The 18,227-nt window shown below is 38.0% G+C and overlaps 2 protein-coding genes across 2 annotated transcripts; one reads left to right on the forward strand and one right to left on the reverse strand.

Moving 5' to 3' along the window:
* Positions 1-6,030: 6,030 nt before the first annotated feature.
* Positions 6,031-7,176, reverse strand: LOC145765091 (uncharacterized). Its single transcript, XM_082576838.1, has 3 exons — positions 7,020-7,176; positions 6,324-6,639; positions 6,031-6,095 (listed from the first exon to the last, which is right to left on the reverse strand). The coding sequence occupies exons 1-2, from the start codon at positions 7,086-7,088 to the stop codon at positions 6,325-6,327; spliced, it is 384 nt and encodes a 127-aa protein (XP_082432964.1). The 5' UTR covers positions 7,089-7,176; the 3' UTR covers positions 6,031-6,095; position 6,324.
* A 1,819-nt stretch (positions 7,177-8,995) lies between these two features.
* LOC145765192 (uncharacterized) lies at positions 8,996-10,125 on the forward strand. Its single transcript, XM_082576970.1, has 3 exons — positions 8,996-9,145; positions 9,304-9,610; positions 10,065-10,125. Exons 1-2 carry the CDS (start codon positions 9,077-9,079, stop codon positions 9,601-9,603), a joined length of 369 nt encoding a protein of 122 aa, XP_082433096.1. The 5' UTR covers positions 8,996-9,076; the 3' UTR covers positions 9,604-9,610; positions 10,065-10,125.
* The last annotated feature ends 8,102 nt before the right edge of the window (positions 10,126-18,227 follow it).

Raw genomic sequence — 18,227 nt, forward strand, 5'->3', positions numbered from 1 at the left:
ATGAAAGAATCATAAGTGTTTTGTCCGCCTGTCAGCTCAGTGAAGCGCCCGATTCAAGATCAAGCGGTGCTGGTTCGACTCTCGGGTGTGCGCTTGAGCAACGCATTTCAAGATTGCTCTCCATCCAGCGGCACTTAAGGGATAGAATAATTCCCACAGGCAACAACACTTCAACAATCGGTAACTTCACTCCACCGATTTCCGTAACCGCCACTGCGTCAAAAGTCTTTACGAGTATGCAAAACTTCCAGAAATAATCTATTAGGGGCTTTGTCAGTCCGAGGATAAAGATTCAAACCAAGGCAAATAAAATCGAAGAAGTGAGAACGAAAAGTATTTAAGCTACATTTTAACCAAAACTGAGTTATCGCTTATTTTCGACTTCCTTTGCATTTCAAAGTTACCTACCCAAATTTCTTAGCTGAATGTTGTGCCAAAGTGAAAATCTCTCTATGGCAAACTGGCATTTTTTAAATTGCAGATATTTTGCGGTAAAAGTACTTAAGTCCTTTAACAACCATCAGATGGCTAGTTAACCTCACATGACATCGAATGCAGGTTTGTATCGATGTTGCCAGATAAACAATTCTTTCTTCAAACTGAGACAAATTCAAGGTTGTTCTGGTCAAAAACGTAATCGAGAAAACTTTGAAGCGCCGTCAAGAAATTGTCGTAGTCATTAAGCACTTGTTTTATCATCGTTTTTTTATTTTGTTATGCCATCGGTTTTACAGTAATTAAAGTAGTCTGCATAAGATTGTCAACAGATAAAGATAGCCTAACTTTTGCAGGACGTTAGGCTTATAGATTTGTGCTCATATTAATAATAGGCTTTTTGTTTGCCAAATTGTAAAAATGATAGCTTATATTGCAACGGTTCTCAACCGGGGTCCATGTAAATTTTTTTTATTTGGCAGCATGATTGAAAAATTACAACATTTAAAAATCGGACGTTTTATTTTTGTGTATTACAGTGATTCACAACTCTCGCGTCGCGACGCCCTGGTGTGTCGTTTGAAATTTGAAAGTAAGTCGCACAAAGGTTCGGCTCCTAACTAAAAAAAAAATTTGGACAAAACAACTTCATTTTTTTCATAAGGCTGTATGTACTGTCAGGGGCGTTGACAGGAGGGTCTAGGTGGTACTTTTGAACCCGGGCCCGGAATATTTAAGGGTCCCAGATTCAAAAGATTCCCCGCGACTTCAAACATTATCAAGATCTTAATATAATCAGATCTAAAGGAATTGCCATCAGAGGTTAAAACAGCCACTTCAGCTGTCAGATGGTAAAGTATCGGGCCCCCTTCCGGGTGCCGGGCCCACTTCAGCCACCAAACAGTAAAATAAAAATTTAGTCTAGTATAGTGATTTCTCAATCTCTAACCACGAATATTTAGTGAAATATAACCTGAAAGACGAATTTCAAAAAAACAAGCTAATGTTTGTTTAAACTCAAAAACTGAAATGGCGCAAGTAAGAAGATTGCTATCCCTATTTCTGGACTAAAAATTAGACCAAAACCGCTTTTCAGATTGCAGCAATCATCAAGTGTTTAACCTAGGCCCAAAAACCTTTCCCAAATCAAATTGAAAACTTTCTGACCGTCTGCACTAACTTTGCTGTAAATTCTCTTCTGGTGAGCCTAGAATGACCAGTGAAACATCAATGGAATCGGAAAGTAATAGTCTAGCGCCATGTGACAAATAAAAGTTCAAAAAAGCAACCGCTAGATAAAGATAGTAAGTTTTGCGGTTCGGGAAATTTTAAGATTGCGCAAAGTTTGTTAAACAACCATGATTTTAGCATATCGGGTTTGATCTATTCCTCTTAATTTTCTACTTTGAACAGCATGTGTCATCCTCATTTTAACAGCAACATTTATATTCATAACATTGTCGATGAAAGGGGCCCCAAAATTAATTGGTACCGGCCCAAGAAATCCTGTCAACTGCCCTGTGTACTGTATATTCAAGTTGATTCTTTTGAGACAGCATATTGTTGATCAATGCGTGATTTAGAAATGTAAACATTAGTCAAAGCCAACTGGCACTTACAGTTTTGCTGCGATTGCGATTAGAACGAAATATTGATTGCAAATGAAAGAAGGAAAATATCTTTTCAAAGGTGGCAAATATTCTATTAATTTTTGATTAAATCTATGGAAAAACATCATATTGGCATATTGATGATTGATTTTTATCCCGCTTGCAAACATATACTGTATTACAAAACTTCGTCTGTGGCATTAATCGTCATAAAAGCGCATCACGTTCAGCAAATTTTTCTATTGCAAGTGTGTCGCTTCGAAACTTATAAAACCTTTGTTTTCGTTAGGAGATGCAATGTGCTAAAATGTTAGGTAAAGTTTTTGAGGGGACCGCAAACGTTTCCAGAGCAACAAAACGGGTCCACCAAGACAGAAAGGTTGAAATCCACTGTCATATTGTCAAACTAAACTTGAACGATTTTTACCACCAACATGTTGACACTCGCGTCCTTATTTCAGTAAACTTCCTTGACAGCTATGTTGTTGCAAAGAAGCCCCATTCGGTGTCCCCCTGCATTGCCTCAGACGTCATTGTTTACCAGCGCTGCTTATTTCCGACCCTCCGAAGGCCTACAATACAAGTGGAGGAGCTCTGGTCCTCTCGGAGGACGGTGACCTCTGGACCTCCGAGGCCCGGACCTCTTTTACTTAACATAAATCACATTGCATATTACTGGGGAGGGTAATTTTAATTTCTACTTTAGCCTCAATTTTAAGATAGAGCAGTATATTCTAAAACCTTTTGTATAATTTTTTATAATTTTCGTTCAGTCCCCCTCCCCCACCTTAAAAATTGCTTTTCGCATAACATTGCTTTGTACTAACGTTATTTTTTATTTATGACATCTAAAATTCAAATTTTATTTGCTACTGCACTAAATCACTTTACAATTGTTGTAAGACAATCGCAAACAGTGTTTCTGGTCTTGGTTTCACTGCAAAACATCATAAAGTGTTCATTTTGATAACTGTAGAAAAAAAAGAGAGTAGGCTACCACATCAAATTGATCTAAAGGTATTGTACAGCTTTTACCACGCAAGTATGGCTTCTTCAATCGTCAGTACATATCCCTCTTACACAAGTAAACAGTGGCGTACGCAGGAGAGTCATTAGGCCATGCCCCCTCCCCATCGCCTTGAAAACATGTTGATTTTTTAGCTTTGTTGTGATCGTTTAGTGCAAACATGTTATTAGTCAAGAGTGGACTTGGGTAGCAGGGCCGTAATAACCGTCTTTTCGTACCCGGAGAGGGGGTGCGGCTGTTTCGGGGCCCACTCATTTCAGTTTGTTTAATCCTGTTTGGCTATTTGAAATGAAAAAATGTTGTAAATATTTCTACAGAAGCTCGATATTCATTAGCTTAAATCACGCCAGGCCCTAGTTATCGCTTCCAAAAGCCCAGTTAGTGGGCCCATATCTCTGTTTAGTGGCCCACCCATATTCATGTTTAGTTGGTTCAGCGTTTTTTCAATTTGCTTTCGTTTCAATTAAAAAAATATTTCGATTACCCTCCCCCCCCTACATGAAAAAATCCTGCGTACGCCATTGCAAGTAGACCTTCAAGCCTTACGAGACATTCTTAGTAGACCTTCAAGCCTTACGAGACATTCTTAGTAGACCTTCAAGCCTTACGAGACCTTCTTAGTAGACCTTCAAGCCTACGATTGGACCTCAAATAATTTTCGGTACAGCAGCGTAGGGATTTTCATGAAAATATTTATGTGTAAATTTTTGCAGACAGAAGCTAAAGACGTTTTATTAGTTAAATCAGATATCGTAACAAAACAAGCCAAATGCGACTGTATTTTTGAAAGCACTGTTATAGTTTTTGGAGATAGGTTTTGCTCGATTTACGGCGGTTTAAACATAACCAGCTTCAGACTAAGTTTTTGCATTAATGTCACTGTTTTGCGCGTGCTCGATTGCCCGTAGTTATCCGCCGCACAAATCAAGATGTCCACTTTCCCGTGTTTTACTATGACATCACGACTAGAAAAATGTTTGCGGCAGTCTTGCAACATATTTAATGAGTTTTAGTGCAGTAGCAAACGATATTTGAACTTTAAATGCCACAAACAAAAAGTGACGTTCATGCAATATAAAGAAAATTATGTGGAAAGTAATTTTCAGGATAGAGGGATTTTGCACCGAAATTTCAATCAATTTTACCAGAGGTCTTAAAATGTACTGCTGTGTCCTAAAACCAGGGTTAAACTGGGATTTTACAACAACAAAAAGGATTACTCCCCCCCCCCCCCCCTTATCAAAATCTATACAACTGAGTCAGAATTAGCCTATGGTGTAAATGTGAGTCCAAATCTGGAAGAAAATTTGTCAAGCTGAATCTGGAACTTAATCCGAACCCAACCCAACACCTAATCAGAAAGCTACCCAAACCGAAAAACACGCCCCAATTACAACTGTAGTGTACAGCTCCCACCACTTTTCTAATAAAATTATCCAGTGATTGTTAACACCTGAATCAGGGGTTAGGGTCAACCTACCATACGCCTTTTGTTCTATTTTTATATTGCTCATGTAGGCTACTGCTTAACAAGAATTAGGCCGTGTTTAGCCTAATTCAGGTCTACTCGGCATTATAACTTATAACAGGCCATATGCTACTACTTTGCTGAATGACCTCAAACCTTAACCGAAGCAATTGGCTCAGCATTAGCGTGAGGTCTGCTGCTGCATTACCTAACCTCATGGCTTTAAATATTAAACAAATAAATGTTTTCACCAACCCTAACCCAAATGCATTGGAACGCACAACCACGATGTATGATTGGCTAGCCTACATTGTGAGCTGATTGCCATTGCTCTTTTCTGGCTTCACAGTTAACAACGGATACTAATGGTGTTGCTACACTTCATTATTGTACAAAATTATTTTTCGTGATAGAAAATCGTTTTACCAAGCTGGGGCAAGTAATAAAAATGGATGATCCGTTTCAGGCGTGACCACATCGTGATCCGCAAGATGTATATTTCGTTTAGGGTGTATCGTGTATTTATTAGATAAAATACACTTGTCACAATTTAAACGAAAATACATATTTCATCAAAATCCATTGCTGGAAGTTATTTTATATTCTAAAACTTTTCTGAATTTATTTGTTTAAAATTCGTTGCGTAAATAAATTAGTCAATTTAGCTTTTAAAACTCTGAGTGTGTGTGACTGCTGACGGTTAAACTGATGAGTTCGTTTTTTAGTTGAAACCTACGCACGGTCCGCACCTGTAGCGACCTAACAACTTGATCGACGCTGTCTGCTGTCGCGTTTTCAGTGGGAAAACTAGAATGGAAGGGGACAATGTTTCAGGCGCATCATCAACACTTCGACAAAAAAATGCCCTAAAAGTAACACGCTTAATGTCTCATGATCAGAGGCGCAACAATGTGTCATTGTCTCAGGGCACTCAAAACCCTAGTCACGCCCCGCCGTTTCTTTGGATTTTTCTTCATGTGAATGTTTCTCAAGAACTTCTCGTCCGCGTGCTGTTTCTAATCATCGTTTATCCAGCTCAGTGGCCGAAGGGTTTTGCTTTTAGCTCTAGTGCTGGTAGGTCTGAGATCAATCCCCAGTCGGGTCATACCAAAAACCTTAAAAGCAGTTCCGCTTGCATTCTTTCTTTAGCATGATATCGGGTTATAATGTGGTGAAATCGTAAATCTGCTACAAATTTAAACATGAGCTCTATCGCTAAAAGACCTTAGTGGTTGTACAGTAGAGCGACAATAAATAAATCGTTACATTATTACATGTTTTGGTTTAACCATCGGTTTGACGTGGGAGCAAATTAAGGTCATGTCATAGGTCAAGTTGTTTACGGCTGACTGCATTTTCCATTTCTGAACATCAATTTATTGTTTTGCTTTGTTCACTTAGTGATAATTGTTTACAATAAACTGAACTAATTTGTGGTACTACTCAGACTACGCCTCCAACACAGCTGCATTTAGAAGTTTACACAAAGGTAAGAGTTGTATTTTATTTATTTGAAGTGTATTCTCTTCTGGATGAGTTTCATCTTTCCAAGGACCTGAACAAAAATAGTTTATTTTAGCGCTACATAACTTTCAAAACGCTTGTTTACCCAGCACATTGCACTGGAAGTAGAGACGTTGGTTAACATGAAATAGTACATCTTTTTTACAATAAGTGTATTGTGCCTCGCTTTTCAAGTGTATTTTATGCATTAAGTTATGCTTCTTAAAATAATCAATGGGTCAATTATTATGCCACGTTGAGATGCCGTTCAAGATGTTACCTTAAGCCTCCAGTGTAGCGATATATTCTTCAACTGCACAAAGCAACATGTCCTCTCTGAAAGCACAAGCGTTGATTTTGCTGGCCTTCTCGATTCTTGCTTTTTGTCCAGCAACAACGCCTACAATTGTATCGATCTGGGACTTCTTTTGGTCGACGTCGGACTTCAAAGCAGGGATTTCCTTTCTCATAGCTATAATATCCCGAACGTAAAAGTCAAAGTATGAGACTGTTCGTTCAAAGTCTCTGACTTGATTCCACAGCAAACTTCGCTGATGACTATGGCTTGACATGTAACTGTTGTAGGTATGGCAAGACTGAAACAAAATAGTTTTGATTGGGTGTTGTAGGTACAAGTTTATGACCGTTTTGGGAATTTTGCATATTTTTATTGATTTGTAATCACAATCAAATCTGAACCACAATTTTATGAATGGTAGATTAGTTACTATCACCAAAGAAATCGATTCAAAACGTTCTAAAAAACAACAAAATCGTGCAAACACGTTTCAACATCATCTACCGCGTTCTACTTTGATTCGATGACCAAATCCAACAAAACCACAATCATGAAATTATCAATTTATTAGCGCTGAGTTTTTCGATATTGTTTTTAATGCCAAACTGCTCGATTAAATACTGTAACACTTTTTAATTTTGTAAAGTTATTTTGTAACAATTGACAACGCATACTCACCACATAATAGGCATCAGCAGTGAGGCATTGTGCGAACACAAAGAGAGCGATAAAAACAGCAAATTTCATCTTGCTTGCAATACTATATTGAATCTGCTGTACAATTGATAACAAATTAAAAAAGAAAATAGTGAGAATTCCAAAAGAAATATAAAAAGTTCAACTGCAAATCCGCAATAAACGATCTTCGTACGCAATGATGACGCGCAAGTGCTCAGCGACTCCGAACAAATGTAAGCCGGACAACTTTTTTTTTATCAATTTTGCGCAACTAGACAACCTGTGCTTGCTTCTTATTGCAAATTTATTTTCACGCCAAGGGTATTTTTATTTCTTCATAAATCAGCTCTCCAACTTTGCGGCAAATACAAAAGCGAAAATTTCTGTCAATCAAAAGTCGAAGTTTGAATCATCATACGTCATTTTTCCAATGGAAACGATACTAAATAATCCGTAAGAAGTTAATTTGATGAAAATTGCGTTTTATTCAGTCACTTACAGATGGATACAAACTATTGATATCTCAAAACTGTTTGAATCAAAAGTTGTCAACGAATGAGAACACGGCGTTTGTCAGCCGCAGATAAAATAAAATGCAGCCATGCCGTTTACCCTAGTATTTATAAGGAGAACTTAAATGTAGTTCAACAAACTAGAACCACTTGTATTGTTGAAGAATGACGTAACAACAAACCACATAATTGCAGGCAATCATCCCGGCTGTTATAACAAACCGAACGACACCAGCAAAAGCTTAATTAGTTTTGGAAAGCTTCATCGGAATCTCATTAAACTCTCCAACGAAGGACGCTCAGCAGCGTGGAGTTGCTCCACTTGTTGCTAGGAGATGCTGTTTCGTTTAGGAATTCATAATAAATCGTTTGCATTCTGTTTCAGTTGAAAAAATAATTAGAATAAATGCCAGAATAATCGTCTATTTTGACCGTTTGTTATTGGTATACAGTCGAAAGGAAATTCAAAATGGAATTTTGAAGTTTTTTTCAACAAACAAATTAATTGCGATTTAATTTGCGAAGCAAGGCCTCGGGTTGCCAAGGATAAAAACAAAAAATACAAAATAAATAAGCATTGTAAAAAATCCATCTTTTTTTCAAAAATAATGTTTTCAAAGTAGCATTTGTTACAATAGAATGGGTCAGAATGGTAAATGTTTTTCAGATTACAAAGAAATAGACAAAAACACCAATCCTTAGTTACACTGAACCGAACGCAATTGTGGGATACATTTATTGTAACAATCGGCCAAAATAAAACAGTTCTTCAGTTAATGTTGTAGCTGTTATTGAATATCTTTAAAAAAAACTGCAAGTAACGAAAAGTGGAGGCCTCCACATTTTCATAATTTTAAGCAATTATCCACACAGCTTGAATTTTTGGTAATTACGCCAAGTCAATTGGTACTGAAAAAGGGCTTGTAACTTTAATACGTATGGAGATTTTGAATAATTGTTTCGTCCAAAAGCCCTTACCTGGTCACAAACAAGAAAATCTCATTATTTCCATTTGTAGATCATCGCACTAGGCAGTTGATTTCTATTGTTTTTCTTTCTTCTCCCGAAGCAGGTTAAAGTGGCTCTCGTCTTTTCGATCCTTGTTATAAATGAGTGGGTGCATGGCTTGGCGCCATAAAAGCTGCAACACTAGCAAGCAGTCAGAACGTTTTATTTAAATTGATGAAATATCATGAAATATCGCTAATATCATAATCAGTCTTTTACTATTGGTTGTGACGAGAAGCTTTGGCTAGAACTTTAAAAAAAAAAATTGCAATGAATAAGCAGCTGAGTGTAACATTGGAATGTTATCTTTTCGTAATCTTGCAAATAATAATAATAAGTCAATTTTTTAAGCCTACAAAAGAATTGATTTGGTAGTTTACGTAAGTGCAATTAACACGTTTTTGTTGTGTATGGAAGTCATACATCATTTGGGCTTTATGGTTGAAATTTTTATATTTTTGAAACCCTCCATATTGTGTTGTTTAATTTGTTGTCAATTGTAACTTTCAGCAGATTCAATATAGTATTGCAAGCAAGATGAAATTTGCTGTTGTTATCGCTCTCTTTGTGCTCGCGCAATGCCTCACTGCTGATGCCTGGTATGTGGTGAGTATACGTTGTCAATTGTTGCAAAACAATTATTTTGTTTAAATAATGATTTAAACTATAAATCTGCTATGTTGCAAAGTCAAACCACTGGCGTTCATAAAAAAAATCGTAAATTAAGTTCTTAATGCTTTCATCAAAAAGTTTATTTTTTGCAGTCCTGTTGGACATACAACGCCGCCAGAAGTAGCAACGCCAACGATCGACGTAACATCAGATCCCGCTTAAACTCGTTCTATGCCGAACGTGATCGAATCTTCAGCGTTATCTGCTACGCTGGCGACGTAAGAAGTAACGTTAACGGCCTCACCCAGCCAATCAGTTGCATCCAAGACAAAACCGCAGCTGCAAACTCCCAAATTGATGTGAATGAACGAGAACTTGCCAAGCTTGAAAAATCCCACCAGTGTCTCTTTGGGGACAACGTGCTCTTTTGCCTTGTCCAAGGCTTACTTTGAAGATGAGGTAAAATGTTTTTGAACAATTTACTTCTAACAATGAGGCCAAGCTAAAAAGTAACTGGATCGAAATCACGGTCTTCTTTTGTGTTAAATCAAGAATGCCCAGCGACCAAAGAGTGATATTGATCTGACGTTGTTATCGAACCCAATTAGGAAAACTTTTGTTTTTACCAGTGTTTATCGAACTATGCAAATGATAACAATAATGGCAATAACGTTTAGAAGCTAAGGGAATTTAGCTGCAGTCACTTTACTTACGTCCATGCATAAGTGTAAACGCGACAAAAGGGTCATGACAGGTCTAATATTTTTTGCTTTATATCAATTTATACAAATACTGAAATAAATTCAAATACGTACCAAGTTGTTGAATTGCTTTGCGCTTCTAAAAACGGAGTCAGATATTAATACGCCATAAAATGAAAACGTATTAACTTTGTTTATATTTTTATTTTCAGATGCTTCCGCCCAAGATCCAAGTATCTTCAGTAACCTGAACTTAATAAAATAAAAACAAAACAAATGTCAATTTTGTGCATATTTGTCAGTGTCAGTCACAGTCAGTCGTTGCTGCAGCGATATATCTAGTGCATTTTTGTTTGTTACAATTCAAAACTACTTTGTGATAACAATAAACGTTTGATTTTGTTAACAACGGGTTGACCTGGAGATGTTTGAAACACACTTTTATTTATATAGGCTTTTTGACTTTTCCATCAAATTAAACTTAATTTTCAGGAAACTCGTCGCAAACGTTTCGGTCAAACTATTCTTTGGGCTTTTATCCCAGCTGCCTACTTGACAAAAAAATGCATTGCCGCGTGTGCCAGAGGTGTACGGAATCAGGTTTTCTGGACTCCTGCTCCACTCCGACTCTCAAGTCTGACTCTCCAAATCTACTCTTCCTCCAAATATTTTGGGAATGTTGACTTCAAAGTACACTTCAATTGCAAACTATAGCCGACAATCCAGATTTTTTTGTACCATAACTTATATATTCCCTAGCCCATGAAAACCATATTTTGAAATTTAAAAAATGACTGCTTAGAAAATAAAACTATAGAAGTACACAAAAATAACAACTGTACCAAATGCAAGCGTAGATATTTGTACCCTAAAAGTGTGAACTGGCAAAAAATAACACTCCGGCTTCAAAATTCTCCAAAACTCCACTCCTGTACAACATGCGCATAACCGCATAAAAATTGTTTAATTAAATGTGCGTTTCACCATTGGATCGGTAGTTTTAGTTATTTCACAACTAAAAAATAGAATCACAGTACTTAATTTGTCTCATGCCATCATTGCATCTTACACTTGTAAGCAAACTTACTGTGTTGTCAAAATAGTGCCAACTGATCTGATCTCTTTGTGATGTTATAATCTGTTTATTCTTTGTAGTGAACAAAAATTATGAATGAAAGTTTTTCAACAAAAAAAGTACCGTAATCTACACGTTAGATGAAGAATTTGACCCATTTTCTATAAAAAAAATAAGTAACCTGGCCGTGCATTCCTGAAATACATTCGACCAAACATTGAAGTCTTGTCAATGCAATAGTATGTTACTCCAATGAACAGCAGAAATCTTTCTGACAAGGCTAGTGTGAGGAAGAGACTAGCCTACTTCAATTCAGCGAGCAAAATAAGTCCACGTTACAGTGATGCAAATGCAACATCTGAAAACGTGGCATCAATGCAGAAAAGATAAATTTTGTCATCTGGGTAAAGGTCTTTGTAAAGCATAGTGTAATAATACCAAACTTTTTTTTCAAGTTTAATTTATAAGTTTGATCAAAATATACTTTTTCATATTCCAACATTTTCATAATAATGTAAATCTGCATTATTATTTTTTAGCAATTAAGCACTAACTAAAACGGCGATGAACTGTTTATTTACATCGACAACGCATGGGTACAAACACATGACACACCGAAAAGAACACAACAAACATAGACAAGTCAGAAACTTCAAAGAACCGGCCTGACACACCGTGCAAGAACAAAGAGCGGCGTGATTTTGGGGTAGCCATGCACCTGAGGGAACGTCCACCAGCTTAGGTCGGAGACCAGGCTAGAGAGTCGAGATACATGTGAAAAGAGAGTGTGGATGGAAAATTCTGTAGGACCTGTCCGCAAAGTTTAAAAAGGTCGAGCGGGCCAAGGAGACAAGCTTAGACTTTTTTAATAGAGAAAGGTCGGCCTACGACGGTGCAGGAAAGCTCTTCGCGTGTGGTGGCTAGAACCGGTGGTAGTTTTACCGCCAGACAGCACCCACGTCTCCAGCACTCGACCGTAGCAGTGGTACGTTGGACTTTTACACCCTCTTTATCGGCAGGTAGAGCGGATAAACTTAGAGTTTCCCACAAAGACAAAAATGGGTTAATTAAAGGAAATTTAAGTCTCGTGGAAAAGAAATTTAAAAAGTGTGGAGCTGTGACTCCAATTTTTAAGTAAAAAAATAAGGTAGGAATAAGTTTGTTGGTTACCTACAAAATGTGGGCTTACAGTAGAATTAACGAGTACCGATGTACACTGGTCTAACTTTGAAACAAATTCACCCAGCTGGGTCGGGGAGGCTATCTATCGAAGTGAGATTATGACTATTATAGGCTATATGTTACCACGAAAAGAAATAATTGAATAACACTTTTGAGGTTGCATTGAGATGATCAGGGGATCGTGCTTCTCGATGCGTTGAAAGCAACGCAAGTTTGATGCGAGCGGGCAAGAGCAGCATGGCGAGGCAAGGACAACGTTCAAATTTACTAACATGTTTGATTTATAGAGTGGTTGCATTTTATGAAAGATCTTGCCTTGTTACAAATATCTTGATACCAGTGACGTGCGGTGAGGTTCCTAGATGGTGAGGCACTACTTTTTTCAAGTCACTTTTACAATAAAATTTTTTAACAACAAAAACGGTGTCATAACTTACTAATCAAAAAAATTAGCAGCATGCTTTCACATTTATTAAAAATAAAATCCATGCGCCTATCCTTTTGGACTAAAACATCTGTGACTTTGTTGTAGAGACCCTTCTTTACTCCAAACATTATCACTAGATATTGAAAATAAGAGACGGGAAAGCAGAAAAGGCAATTTTTAAAGCATAGCCACACAGCCACTTCTTTTTTGAGTACCAATCTCTTTGAAAGTTGCAAGTTATTTTTTTTTGTTCAGTCGTCTGATGCAAACCTTATAAATTTGGAACAGGTCTTCCTTTATTTATGACTTCAACTTTGGATTGAAAGTTTAGTTTTTAAAAATCTCTCAGATTTGATACTAAATCTTCCTCCATTTTATTTACATTTTATAAGAAACAATCCTTTACGCTGCAAGAAGTCACATACCACGTAGGCTCGCGGGCACTCCAGCTTGACGAAAAAGGTTTCATAGCTGTGACGTCACATTTGAGGCGTGCCTCAAATCGTAGCTAAATCGTTCATGATGATTTCTGGCGACTTTGCAAAAGAAAAAGGCACGCATAGTGCAGTGTATGGAAGTTTTCTGATCTGAAGTGAGGCAAAGCTGGCGTTGCCTCTCCTTGCGTATTTCAACGATTTTGACCACATGAATGCTCGATAGGAATATCGCCACAGAAACAGAAACAAATTAAAGCACAGTTTGGGTGTAGAAACGTAAAATTTGGGGGAAAGGGGGCACGACTACAGCAATTCACACAAACTAAAGCACCTAAAAACGTGCAATATTTACTACTTTTTAACAAAAAATATTTATTCTGTGATAACCATTTCTTTGATATAACTTTTGCTTTGCCAGATGTTGGCAGGTGAGGCAGTGCCTCACCTGCCTCCCCTGACTGCACGTCCCTGCTTGATACTTGTAAAGTAAATATTTTATTACATTTTTAGAACTGGTACTCGATTGTATCCAAGGAAGTCGATCGAAGCCAAATTGACGATAAATGAACAGAACTATTATGATGTTAACATAATAAAATTAAATGACTATAAAATTTGCTCTTGCGCGCCGGATACTTACCGCAAAGCTGCTGAAGTTGGAGATGCGCTTCTCATCGCTAGAGACGTCTTTTCTATGGCGTAACCCCTCCACGAGTGAGCTCGGCTTTCCAAGCTTTCCAGTGACGGAGGGACCTTTCGAGGAGAATGAGGCCACTTTTCTAGCCACCTCTGCTACCCCACGAGCAGGAACGCTCAAAGTCGTCAGAGGCAGAGAGCTCTACGGAGCAGAGCTCCCGAGGGAGCCTACGACGAATGGAAATGGCAGGACGTCCATGCAAGGGCGTTTTCTGTCTTCCTTTATGTTTACACATACCTTGCCGTACTTGCCGTGTTTCCTGTCGAAGAGAATCCGCGCCGTAGTCGAACGGGCAAGTGACGTCACATACGACCGTGGCACCATCAAGAAGTTAAAAGACAATGTCAGGACGCAGATCAGCATCTCCCGCTTCCATGTGCTGTGGAACCGTACTATCTATGGTAAGAAAGGGTTGCCATTCGGTAGGCACATACTTCACGATCTCACTCAGTACTGAAATATGTCGTTCCTTTACAACAGTCATCACAGTAGGGCTATGGTTCAATATATGGGGGAGTCTTTTCCGCTTTCACACAAGCACCACATATGGCAGGATTATAAGGCGGCCATAGCTTGGTTTAGATTTCAAGGGAACTATATTTAGGCGGACTTTGTAGGGTCTACAATGTAGGCAAATACACGGTTAGTGTGATCCAGGAGCTCCAGGTGCTCGGTCCAAGAATTTGAAAATCTGGGCAGGCAGTGAGCACTGACCGTCTTGCCTTGGTCAGGTTTGGATTCCCGCTGTCTCCTCCACCACAAGTCATTGTGTTGATGGAGGATCGGCACCACTTTTTTTAACGGAGGGGTGATTGTGTAGCTCCACGCGGTCAAGTGATTGCCATAGAACGGGCGGACCAACGTACAATCAAGCTACTAGTGGCCGCCAAGACACGGCCCCACAAAGTTTGTGCAAAGTAAAAACAAACATCTAAGTAGAGTAAGAACTTGAAGTGTACTATGTTTTGTACATAAGATAATTGATATATGTTAAAACGTTGAAGCTGTTTTATTTTGTAGTTTTATGTGTGTGGTTCCTAATTTGGTTTAACAAAGCAAACTCTCTACCAAAGATTTTTGTAAGATAGCCTACTTCTGTAATGAAAAAATGCAGTGTCAATATTTTACAAAAACAATGTTGCTGAAATTCTTTTTGTTTAGTTAAAACTGGCCATCTTCTTCAAACGACCGCTTAGTTCGGGCTGCACTTTCAGCAATTTTAAGCTGCGCCATACGTTCCTTGAAACCGCTCTAATGGACTTTGCGAGTCACAAGGCCGTAGCCTATGTTAATGCGGAACTGATGTCAGCTAACCAACACATATAGCCTAACTTACTTTTCTTTTTTTAAAACCGGTTTGCATTTTTTGTTTTCTGTTTTTTTTTTTGCAGTTTACCACTGTCCGCCCTGGATAGCTGAGTTGGTTATTTGAATATCGTAAACTAAAAAACAACAAGATGCGCTTGAGCAAAGCATTATTGGAACAACGTTCCGTTTAGCGCCATCTAGCGGACAAAATACTTCACTCTGCTAACCTTGTTGACCTGGCCTTTGTCAGTGGTTCAAAACCTCTGCAAGTAATCAAAAATGTTCTCAAAGAAGCTTTTTCAATCGGAGAATGAAGATTCCCGTAATGAACCACTCGATTGGTCTGTTTAACATAACGGCCTTGCAACGCGCTGGCTTGGTTATGTGCTTGCTTCAACTTTGACCATGGAAATATTAATAATTGAGCATTGGTGACACTAAGTTGAATCTGTCCAAAAAAGACAATGTTCATAGCAAAGTTTAGTAGCCTACGACATAAAAAAAATTACCGATTAGGTTACACTTTGCATAAACCGTTACACAGGGCCAACTTGGCTATTCAAAACCATTTTCTCAATGGATTAATCAAGCTGGACTTTGTGTAACATCTGGTCAGTTCAGCATCCATCACAACAAAAACAAAATAAGACAAACATAGCAGAGGTCTAGAAAAAGGTAGAAGCGACAAAATCGGCAGCTTACACTGTAAGTTATAAAATTTAAACTTGGTTTATGAAAATTGCAAGTAAAGTATGAGAGAGCACGAAACCAACTAACTACGTGCCACCCACCTACTTTGTTCCAGTGGACGTTGTTAGTGGTAGAGACTAGAGTTAGTAGCCTAATTCGTGTGACACTCCCCAGTTAGTGTAGATTGTAAAAGACAATGTAGTTTCTCAGCGCTGGAGTCTGTAAAGTTCGCATCTCCTCCTGCATAGCATCAAAATAGAACCTTTATTGACACTGCTTGTGTTTCACATTGCATCCAGTAAGCTAAAGGTGTTTGCGCAGAGAATCTCAGGCATGAAGATAACAACTATGATTCCGTACCTGCTTGACGCGTTTGCAGTAGGCTATAGGCCACAACTTTTTTTAGCAGTGTAAAGGGTACTTGAAAGTTGCTTAGCAACATGATGTTTAGTAAATTCATCCACCCACGATCATCATTACTGGATTTTGGAGATATTTGACAGTGGTGGCATTCTGATCAAATGCAGTGCACCTGTTAGCCACAGGTGTAGCGAGTGGTTTGTGTTGATTTTACTAACTATCTTTCTTTACGTAGGGTAACATTGAAATTCCTCATAACAACATTGAATTTTGAATGTTAAACTTAAAACTTGATTTGGTAGACTTCAGTTTGGAGTAGGCTTTTGTACAGATGTTTTCTGTAGCCTTCATTGTTATTGTTTGTTTAAAGTTTTTACTGCACTGTACACGGTGTACAGTAGCCTCTATCTATATTAAAACAATCTTTTCTTTTTTTTAAGTACCGTGAGACAAATTTAGGAACTGTACAAACTATGTGGTCACAGCGGTAAACCATAATTTCTTCGTGGGAAAATTGTAACTTAAAGTTCCCGGATCCTTTCGTCTGCATATAATGACCGAAGAAACACACACTTGAACTTCTTTTCAAACAGTGTATTTCTGTAAAAATTAGCCCACGGCTACCAAAAACGAGGGGGTGCAACGCGTACACCACTGAAAACTGTCACTACAGAACAGATTAATTGGATAAAAGACGGAACCTTTGTCCAGCTAGCAAGCACTAAGCCAACAGTTAAATGTGCGGCCAACTTTCAAACAATCATTTTACGAATGACCAGAATAGATATCAATATCTCAAATTCACGTAGAAAGTAACTGTGACGCAATAAATGAAAGACAATTATGAAGTCATTCCAACAGGTGTTTAAAGCTGATGTAATATTTCCTGTTTAAACAGGCCCAAACAAGTCCAAACAAGTTTGACACAAGTCTATGAACGATGGTGCAATTTTGGCACATTTTCTAGCAAGTTCCATGACGTAATATTCAGTAGACTTGAACGGTTTTATATGACGTTTGATTTGTACAGAGATTGGCCGTAACATAGCGGCCCCTAGTTATGACAGTCTAACATGGCATAACTAAAAAAGAATTGAAGGACAATCGTGAGCCAATGAATAAAAGTTATTTTTCGTCAGTACCAAACTGAGAAGAAATGTCTTTAATTTTCTTTTGCTTCTGTAGACTACCAACCAACAAGATCTTCTTTTATTATTTCTTTGCTTCTGTAGCCTACCAACCAACAACTTCGTCTTTTATTTTTTTGCTTCAGTACCAAACACTAGACAGAGTAAGGTCTTTTATTATTTCTTGCTTCAAGTTCTTCTTGGCCTACCAGCTGACAAGAACTCGTCTTTTATTTTTTATGGTCACAGCGGTAAACCATAATTTCTTCGTGGGAAAATTGTAACTTAAAGTTCCCGGATCCTTTCGTCTGCATATAATGACCGAAGAAACACACACTTGAACTTCTTTTCAAACAGTGTATTTCTGTAAAAATTAGCCCACGGCTACCAAAAACGAGGGGGTGCAACGCGTACACCACTGAAAACTGTCACTACAGAACAGATTACTTGGATAAAAGACGGAACCTTTGTCCAGCTAGCAAGCACTAAGCCAACAGTTAAATGTGCGGCCAACTTTCAAACAATCATTTTACGAATGACCAGAATAGATATCAATATCTCAAATTCACGTAGAAAGTAACTGTGACGCAATAAATGAAAGACAATTATGAAGTCATTCCAACAGGTGTTTAAAGCTGATGTAATATTTCCTGTTTAAACAGGCCCAAACAAGTCCAAACAAGTTTGACACAAGTCTATGAACGATGGTGCAATTTTGGCACATTTTCTAGCAAGTTCCATGACGTAATATTCAGTAGACTTGAACGGTTTTATATGACGTTTGATTTGTACAGAGATTGGCCGTAACACTATGGCAAATGTTTTGTTTGCAATTGATCATATTTGAGACCTATGCAATGCATAGCCTACGGAGAAACACATTTCACACCACAATAAATAGCCTATCGAAACCTATGCATGATATATAGCCTACATACAATGTATAAAAATACATAACAGCTTCTTAATCCATGATTTTAGATATAGTTTAAGTTTTTGCTACTGTTTCTAGGAACAGCAGAGCCTCTAAAACATTTGAACTGGCGAATAAGATACCAATAGGATACCAGAT

This window comes from Aplidium turbinatum, chromosome 2, assembly GCF_918807975.1.
Source record: "Aplidium turbinatum chromosome 2, kaAplTurb1.1, whole genome shotgun sequence".
NCBI lineage: Eukaryota > Metazoa > Chordata > Ascidiacea > Aplousobranchia > Polyclinidae > Aplidium > Aplidium turbinatum.

What these genes read in the sequence shown, in the direction of transcription:
- LOC145765091 (XM_082576838.1), bottom strand. Translation starts at nt 7,088, where the DNA reads ATGAAATTTGCTGTTTTTATCGCTCTCTTTGTGTTCGCACAATGCCTC. An exon ending in CTGCTGATGCCTATTATGTG is followed by an intron (nt 6,640 to 7,019) that starts GTGAGTATGCGT and finishes ATTTTGTTTCAG; the next exon opens with TCTTGCCATACCTACAACAG.
- LOC145765192 (XM_082576970.1), top strand. Translation starts at nt 9,077, where the DNA reads ATGAAATTTGCTGTTGTTATCGCTCTCTTTGTGCTCGCGCAATGCCTC. An exon ending in CTGCTGATGCCTGGTATGTG is followed by an intron (nt 9,146 to 9,303) that starts GTGAGTATACGT and finishes TATTTTTTGCAG; the next exon opens with TCCTGTTGGACATACAACGC.